The following is a 9,156-nucleotide window of genomic DNA, read 5'->3' as shown; positions in this document are numbered from 1 at the left end:
TTATTAGTTAACGATTAACACATTTCTATATGTATTGTAAGCATACAATACAACTGATAATATGTTGCGCTTATTTATCTGGTGTACCGACATTTTTGCGCGTTTAACGGCTGAAATCCAACGTGGTTTTTGCCCTTCAGAATGAAAACAGTTTGCATTTAACCTTTTTAATAAAAGGCGAGCTTTTAAGCCTGAGAAATCACCTCGTAAATGCACAAGTTTAATTGCACGTGTTAATTTGTATGCTTACACAGTATTAAAAGACACTCAACAATTAACGTCATTTACCTTTGTTCCCGCGTTTGATAAAAGGCAAGCTTTTAAGTCTGAGAAATCACCCCGTAAATGCACACGTTTAATTGAACATGTGTTAATATGTATGCTTACACAGTATTAAAAGACACTCAACAATTAACGTCATTTACCTTCCCGCGTTTGAGTCGTGCTGTAAATCTCTTCCTTGTTTTCAGTTCACGTGATTACGTAGGAGGCGTGATGACGCGATACGTGACTCCGCCTCTTCCATTACAGTATATGGACAAAAAAGAGGTTCCAGTTATGACCATTACGCGTAGAATTTCGAAATGAAACCTGCCTAACTTTTGTAAGTAAGCTGTAAGGAATGAGCCTGCCAAATTTCAGCCTTCCACCTACACGGGAAGTTGGACAATTAGTGATTAGTGAGTCAGTCAGTCAGTCAGTCAGTCAGTGAGGGCTTTGCCTTTTATTAGTATAGATCTATGCATAGCCCAATACTGCAGCATCCTGGTAAATAAATGGTAAAGTATTAACTGTTTTAAGATCACAGTTTCTCTCAACCACCTCTTTTTGTCTTTTTGTGGTATTGTATGAGGAAGTCGGGAGTGGCAGAGAAGTATGTAAGAGTGGTACAGGATATGTACGAGGGAAGTGTGACAGTGGTGAGGTCTGCGGTAGGAGTGACGGACGTGGGATTACATCAGGGATCAGCTCTGAGCCCTTTCTTATTTGTAATGGTGATGGACAGGTTGACAGACGAGATTAGACAGGAGTCCCAGTGGATTATGATGTTTGCGGAAGACATTGTGACCTGTAGCGATAGTAGGGAGAACGTTGCGGAGACCCTGGAGAGGTGGAGATATGCTCTAGAGAGGAGAGGAATGAAGGTCAGTAGGACGACCAGACAGAATACATATGTGTGAATGAGAGGGAGGTCAGTGGAATGGTGAGGATGCAGCGAGTAGAGCTGGCGAAGGTGGATGAGTTTAAATACTTGGGATCAACAGAATAGAGTAAAGGGGATTGTGTAAGAGAAGTGAAAAAGTGAGTGCAGGCAGGGTGGAATGGATGGAGAAGAGTGTCAGGAGTGATTTGTGACAGACGGGTATCAGCAAGAGTGAAAGGGAAGGTCTACAGGACGGTAGTGAGACCAGCTATGTTATATGTGTTGGAGACGGTGGCACTGACCAGAAAGCAGGAGACAGAGCTAGACATAGGAGAGTTAAAGATGCTAAGATTTGCATTGGGTGTGACGAGGATGGACAGGATTAGAAATGAGAACATTAGAGGGTCAGCTCAGGTAGGACGGTTTTGAGACAAAGTCAGAGAGACGAGACTGCATTGGTTTGGACATGTGCAGAAGACAGATGCTGGGTATACTGGGAAAAGGATGGTAAAGATAGAGCTGCCAGGCAAGAGGAGAAGAGGAAGGCTTAAGAGAAGGCTTATGGATGTGGTGAGAGAGGATATGAAGGTGGTAGGTGTAACAGAGCAAGAGGACAAGGGCAAGAAGATATGGAACAAGATGATCCGCTGTGGCAACCCCTAACGGGAGTAGTCGAAGGAAAAAAATGAAGCTATATAATTGTGTTAATTTTCTGGTTTACTGCATATTGTGAATGTTCTTGAGCAGCTCAGTTAAACCCAAGAAAAGATCTTTGGGGAGACCTAAAATATAGCTGTTCACCAACGGTCTTCATGCTACCTGACAGAGCTTGAGAAGATCCTCAGGCACCAATGGAAGAAAAACCCCAAATCCAAGTGTTTGAAGCTTGTCACGTCAGACCCAGGAAGACCCAGGCTTGAATCAACTAAGCACCGACTAAAGGACTGAATACTTGTGTCAATGTGATAGTTCAGTTTTTTATTTTTCCTGTTTTTTCTTTGTCATTCTGGGGTACTGAGTGTTGCTTGATGAGTTAAAAAACATGAAGTGAAATAATTTTACAACAAGGCTGCAACATAACAAAATTTAAACAAATTTGAATACTTTCTGAATTCATTGTACATGGACAATATTTGTTAAATTAAAAAATATATTTCTTATTGCCTATCAGATTATGAATTCTCCTACCATCCAAGATACTGTTACTACAAATCCTTGTCCTTCTTCTTTATTGTTTCAGCTTAAGGAAGGGACTTACGGAAATGAGCAATGCAACCGTCTTTGTGTCTGAGTTTGTACTGCACTGTGCAATCAATTCAGAAGATCAAAGTTTTACAGTTGTCGCCCTGGCCATCATCTATCTATTGACACTTTTTGGAAACCTTTTGGTCATACTGGTAATAATGCTGGACCACCATCTCCAAACTCCAATGTTTTTTTTGATTGGGACCCTGGCTGTTATAGACTTGCTAAACAACACTAACCTCATCCCTAAAATGATGGCTCTTCTTCTGTTTGACACGTCTCCTGTGCCGTATGGTGCCTGCTTGGTTCAGATGTTCCTGGTCTTTCATCTTGAGATGGTAGAATCCCTTCTTTTCGCTCTTATGGCATGTGACCGCTATATCGCTGTTATTTACCCGTTCAGATACCCTCAGCTTGTTACAGGAAGAACTGTTTGGGCAGGCATCTTACTATCCAACGTTATCTCAGGCATAGCAATGACAGTGTACATGATATTTGTCACCGAACTTTCCTTCTGTCGCACTAATGTCCTACCTTATTGCTTCTGTGACTATGTCACCATGGTTCTAGTTTCTTGCACTGAAAATGCTAAATACTTAAGTCTTCTAGTAACTACGGCCATCACATTTGGCGTTGGATCTTTGACTATAATCTTCTTTTCCTACACCAAGATCGCCCATGCAGCACTTAAGATTTCATCAGCTGAAGGGAAGAAGAAGGTCTTCAATGTGCTCATCACACACCTCCTCGTGGTGTTACTGTTTTACTTGCCACTGATGACTGCTTTTATTTTACCTGGAATTGGAGTAAAACTGTCAGCTGAAGCCTACAACACTATGGAGATTGTCGCGACTATCATCCCCCCAATGATGAATCCCATCATATACAGCTTCAGGAATAAGGAAATAAAAAATGGAATTAAGAAAATTTTCATGAGGAAAAGAACAATTCCGGAAATCAACAATCATATGTGACTTCAGGAAGGAAAATGTGACAGACATAAATTTTAAAAGTTAATTTAGGGACATGAAAATATTCATAAAACCATGGATATGGCAGATAGTAAAGGACCTCATTATATATTGTGATATTGTATATTGTGATTTTTAGTCTTTGCTAACGGAATATGTACACTGTTTGTTAAATTTCAATCTGTACCATATAATAAAACCCTAAGGTCTGTTTGTACAGTCCCTCAGAGCAATCTGATTGGTCAGTTTCTCTTTGGTGTGATTGGTCAGTTTGGCTTTGGTGACACAATGGAAGGGGAAGTGCGTGTGTGAGACACATGACAAGAAGTAAAGTGTGCACTCTGAGAGAGTCACCTTCAAAGTAGGAAAGTACAAAACCCGACAAAAGGCACGAAAGGCGCCTCGAGATGGAGTCTGAGAAGAAGGCTTCACTTGACAGACGGAGCACACCAGTAGAGTCGCATTCAAATACTGAGAGTATAAAACTGGAGAGGAGGTGAGATGTGCGGCTCGAAAATAACGACAAAGCCTGAGAAGCAGGTTTTTACGGGAACGCACTCAAGAGATGGAGCACCATTGAAGAGATGTTAGTAAAGGCGTAGGAGGCACGTTGAGAGAGTTGCCTTCAGAGATGGAAAGTATAAAACCAGACAGGAGGCTAGAATAGGCTCCTTGAAAATAGCAACACAGTCGTAGAAAGTGGCTTCATTGGAATGGGAGGTTCAGACTGTGGTCGAAGGTTCGAAACAACAGCAGGCTTACACAAATTCAAACAAACATATTTCTTTTTATTTCTTGATCTTTCTTAATGAGCAGAGTCCTGCTGCAGATCCTGACAGTTTGTCACTGACAGTGTCAATGTCACAGGCCCTGCTTGGTCTTACAGCAGGCTTTTCACTTCCTCTCAAGCACGTACACATAGCTTATCTTATAGTTGCAGTTTAACAAGCAGTCCTTCCTTACTGGCAGAGGAACTTCTCCTTTCACTAACTAGGACAGGGTGCGGTCCCCCAAAAGCTGACCCATCCTTTATTTATTTCTTTTATTCATCTTGTGGCTACTTTATATATTTAGGCTCTAATGCTTAATAACCTTAACTTTCCTTCATCACAATTTTTAATGCATTTCATATAGTTAACACACAGAACTCTTATACTTGCAAATACATATACATATACATTTTCTTATATTTTTTATCCACTCATATGCACACAGATAGTAATCACCAAGGCGTTTTAGACTTGTTTATCCAAATATTCATTGCACTGAGGCGTAGTCCCAAAATATTCTTCCCCTCCCTTGGACTGGGTTAAAAGCCCTCAGCCCAAGATTCTTAGTTCAACTGTTATTTTAATACATCGATTCAAATTTTTATTATTCTACATTCCCCCCTTTTTGAACAAAGAATAGTTCAAACAAAACAATCTTGATCGAGAGTGGACTGAGAACAGGATTTGGGCTGGGAGAGAAGATGCATGCATTCTGTGTGGAGGAAATAGGCTTTAGTTACTGAAGCAGTGAAGAACTTTTGGATAAAATAACAGAGTAACGGAATAAGACAACAGCAAACCAAAAGAATAACATTTAAAGCAACTAAAAGGGAAACAAAAATGGATTTGAACCATTGGCCCCAAGAGCCAAATGTGGATATAAACCACTCATCAAGAGGGGTATCGATGCCTGAGTTTTCAGCCAATTCTAGGGAGAGAGCAGTCAGACCAGCGAGGGCACGGGTGATGGAGCCATCAGGGGCAGTATTATTTGGAATGTACATACAGCAAGCATCACCAAACATAGCACAAACACCACCTTTTTCGGCTAGAAGCATATCTAGTACTAGGCGATTTTGCCTGTTCATAAGGGAGGTTTTATCTAATTGCTCATGTATTCCTTCAACAGCTTCTTTAGTAAAATTCAGAAAGCGCTGTTGGTTGTAATATAAATAATTTATCCAATCCACATTTTTATTGATGGTGATTATGGGAAAAAGAGATTCAAAACTAGCAGCTACTTGATCTGTGGCTTTGAATTTGTTAGGAACACCTCTAGGCACACCTATTGAGTCAATATACACACCTGGACCATGTAATGAGAGATTTGCAACAGATACTAAGGATCTACGAACACGAACACGATGTGGATGGGGAGAGGATGGAGGTTGTTGGCCATTTAAGGGAAGGAGACGGAAAGGAATGACCAATTGTATAAGGGTACAGGTACCAGTCCATTCAGGTGGGAGGATGTCCAGTAATTTAGATCTTCGGCACATCCAGCAGACATCAGCACGGGCGGTGACATGGGAGTTGAACCAACTAAGGGAAATGTTATTGGGGAGAGAGGTGGAGACATCGATAGAGACGTTGTAAGTGAGGGAGCACCAAAGGGGGGGGGGAGGGGAGCCAAGAGCAACAGCATTCTTGTTATGAGAGTCTCGAGTGAAACAGGTGTAATTGCCAATATAGGGGCGGAACATAGGGGGAGTCATGGGTTGAATTGGGGGAAAAAGGGTATTTAAGGTATTGCATTTGGGATTCGTTGGAGAAAGAGTGGTAGTAAATAGGTAAAGCAAGCAGAGAAAGCCAGTGGGGTCCGAGAGGTCAGTTAAGGGAAATGGGGTAGTGGCAAGGTGAGGTCATGCCGTGGCACATGCATAACAGTCAGATTGATTTACCTGTCGTGCAGAATAGAGGACCCACTGCAGCCATCGATTCTGGTCACCGTATCCGGTTTCTATGGAGAATGTGAAGGAAAGGGTGGTGATATTTAGATAAGTAATTGGTTCCAGGGGTATTTGGATAGGAGGGGTAGGGGAAACAATGGGAGGGGTATGGGGTGGTAGAGTGAGAGAGGGAGTTTTAAGAGTTGTAGGGAGAGGGGGTTTGGTTACCTGAATCTTAAACTGCCCGAGGGGATCGGTGCCTGAGACGTGAGCCCCTAACACGTATGTACCTGAATCATGCAAAGAAGGATTTTTCAGTGTTATTATAAGTGGATTACAATTATTTTCTGAGCATTTGTCATTATTATGACCCTTAATTATAGAAAAATGAGCCTTAAGTCCATATTGTAGAGCCTGCCATGGTTCATGACCCCAATCATGTGTTCCAGTATTAGCAAATACCAACGTCCACAGGTTGCACCAGTCATCAGAGACGTCCACATATCCCCCTCCCAAGTAGCTACCTCCCCTTGAATAGCCACCTCCGCTAAACATGGAGGTTGTTACACAAACATATTTATCAGAGCCAGACCCATTGGACTTGACGTCCAGAGCCACAATCAACGATGGAGCAAAAATCAACCTGGATTGAGGTGGTGATTCCAAGGGGAAAAGTCAAGGTAACCAGGGTGGACGTTAATGGGAAGGTGAGGTAAACCAGTAATAAAGTCAAGAGTGCCATTTCTTGCAATGTGAGGCGTGTATCCAGGCAGGCAATCCTTCGACCTTAACTGCGTGTGGTGTTGATAGCAGCACTTGGAATGGTCCCCTCCAACGAGGCTGATGCCAGTGCTTGCTTTGAGTATCTCTAACCAGGATTCAGGTTCCCAGGGGAATCGGGGAGTCCTTTGATGGAAGACTGGTTCTCCAGGCCTGATTAACCTGTTCGTGGACTTCCTTCAGGGAGGCTCGGAGACCTGTAAGACTGGAGAGAAGATCATTGTCCACAGTATGCAGATTGACATTACCAATGACCATGCCAACAGGCATGGGCCGTCCGGTCAGAATTTCGAATGGCGACAGCCCTAATTGTCGATGTGTCCTCCCTCTTAATCCCATCAAGGCCAGGGGTAAAGCATCAGGCCAGGTTAAATTTGTCTACTCACAGATTTTAGCCAATTTAGATTTCAAGGAGCCATTGCACCTCTCTACTATACCTCCACTTTGGGGATGGTACTTGTAGTAATGATGTACATTTATCTGGAGCCAAGTAGTCAATTCGTTTATTACAGAGTTCACAAAATGACTACCATTATCAGTCTGTAATTTCTGTGGTATTCCCCATCTTGGAATGATTTCTTTTATCAAGGCTTTTGCCACAGTTTTGGCATCTGCATGTTTGGAAGGGAAAGCTTCCACCCATCGGAAGAACACATCAACAATTACCAAACAGTATCGGTACCCTTTTGATGGTGTCAGTTCAATGAAGTTCATTTGAAGATGTTTGAATGGACACATTGGGTTAGGTGTGACGGCGGGACTTACCTGGGTACCCTTTCCTACATTCAATTTTTGACATAATGCACAGCGTCTGCAAAATTGCTCTGCATATGTAGAGAAGCCTACAGCTTCCCAATGTCTCTCAACATCTTGAACCATTGCATCCTTTCCAGCGTGGTCCAGGCCATGTGTGACTTTTGCCATACCTGGAAAAGAAGCCTTTGGGAGGAAAGGTTTGTTATTTTGCTTATGGGTCCAGACTCCATCAGAGAGGGATCCTTCTTTGGACCATTTTCTCTTTTCTCTGTCCGTGGCTGCACTCTGTAAAGAGATAATTTGATTATCAGGGTCTTTGTCATCTTTCTGTAAAAATAAGAGATTGGTGTGTTATTATAAGCAGCCTGTTTAGCAAAGTGATCAGCTAATTCGTTTCCTTTGCTGACAGGGTCCTGTTTCCCAGTATGGGCCTGGCATTTAACTATTGCCAGTTTTGATGGTTTGGTTATGGCCTCTAAGAGAGATTCTACTAATTTTTGATGTTGGATGGGCTTGCCAGTACTGGTCTTGAATCCCCTCAATTTCCACAATGCTCAATGATCATGGCAGACTCCAAAGGCATACCTGGAATCAGTATAGATTGTTATGACTTTTCCTTCTGACAACTGACAAGCTCGGGTGAGAGCTATTAATTCAGCTGCTTGTGCACTAAAACTTGAAGAATTTTGGTTTGCTTCCAGCAGGTGGTCACCTTTGACCACTGCGTAGCTGGTTGAGGGTGTTCCATTTTCCAATCGTATGGAACATCCATCCACAAAAATTATCTCCCCTGTTTCTAAGGGTGTTTCCTGCAGGTCTGGTCTGGGTTTTAAGACCTTAGTTATTTCGTCATGACAGTTGTGGGGCTCCCCCTCTTCTTCAGTTGGAAGAAGAGTGGCTGGATTTAAGGTGGAGCACCTTTCAATTGTGACATTTGACAGGGTACAGAGTACATTTTGATAGTGTATTGCCCTAGCAGTAGTGAGATGTGAAGTTTTGGCCTGTACTAAAATGGAGTGTACGGCGTGAGGCACCTTTACTGTTAGGGGGCTCATGAGCACTATATCTGTACTGGCTAGCACGGCTTCTGTTGTGGCTGCTACTGCTCTGAGGCAAGTTGGAAGTCCCGTAGCCACTGGATCCAATTTTTTCGAAAAATAGGCTATTGACCTCTGTTTTCCTCCATGGAGCTGTGTTAGTACTGCATTCATATATCCCCCCTTTTCGTCCATGAACAGAATGAATGGACGAGAATAGTCAGGGAGTCCTAAAGCTGGCGCAGAAAGAAGTGCACTTTTTAAATCACATAGAGCCTTCTCAGCCTGCTCATTCCACTGTATGCGGCCAGAAAGAGGAAGGTCAGCAGTGTTAGCTAGATTTTGTAAAGGCTGTGCTCTTTCAGAGAAATTTAAAATCCATTGTCGACAATAACCTAAAATGCCCAATACAGACATGACCTGTCGTTTTGTGACCGGTCTGGGAAGGTTTTGGATGGTGGTTATGCGGTCTTTTGACAGAGCTCTGGTACCACACGTGATGTCATGACCCAAGTACTTGACGGTGGTCTGAACTAACTGCAGCTTGGCCTTAGAGACCTTGTG

General features: G+C 42.7%; 1 protein-coding gene across 1 annotated transcript; it reads left to right on the top strand.

Moving 5' to 3' along the window:
- Positions 1-2,643: 2,643 nt before the first annotated feature.
- On the top strand, positions 2,644-3,363 carry LOC114642696 (olfactory receptor 2AG1-like). The gene has a single exon (XM_028791540.2). It carries the CDS (start codon positions 2,644-2,646, stop codon positions 3,361-3,363), a length of 720 nt encoding a protein of 239 aa, XP_028647373.1.
- Positions 3,364-9,156: the final 5,793 nt, after the last annotated feature.

The sequence above is a fragment of the Erpetoichthys calabaricus genome, chromosome 4 (genome assembly GCF_900747795.2).
Source record: "Erpetoichthys calabaricus chromosome 4, fErpCal1.3, whole genome shotgun sequence".
In the NCBI taxonomy this organism is placed as follows: Eukaryota; Metazoa; Chordata; class Cladistia; order Polypteriformes; family Polypteridae; genus Erpetoichthys; species Erpetoichthys calabaricus.
The sequence above is the reverse complement of the archived record's forward strand: the minus strand, read 5'-3'. Positions and strand labels throughout refer to the sequence as shown.

Coding starts and splice junctions, on each gene's coding strand:
- LOC114642696 (XM_028791540.2), top strand. CDS start 2,644: ATGGCTCTTCTTCTGTTTGACACGTCTCCTGTGCCGTATGGTGCCTGC.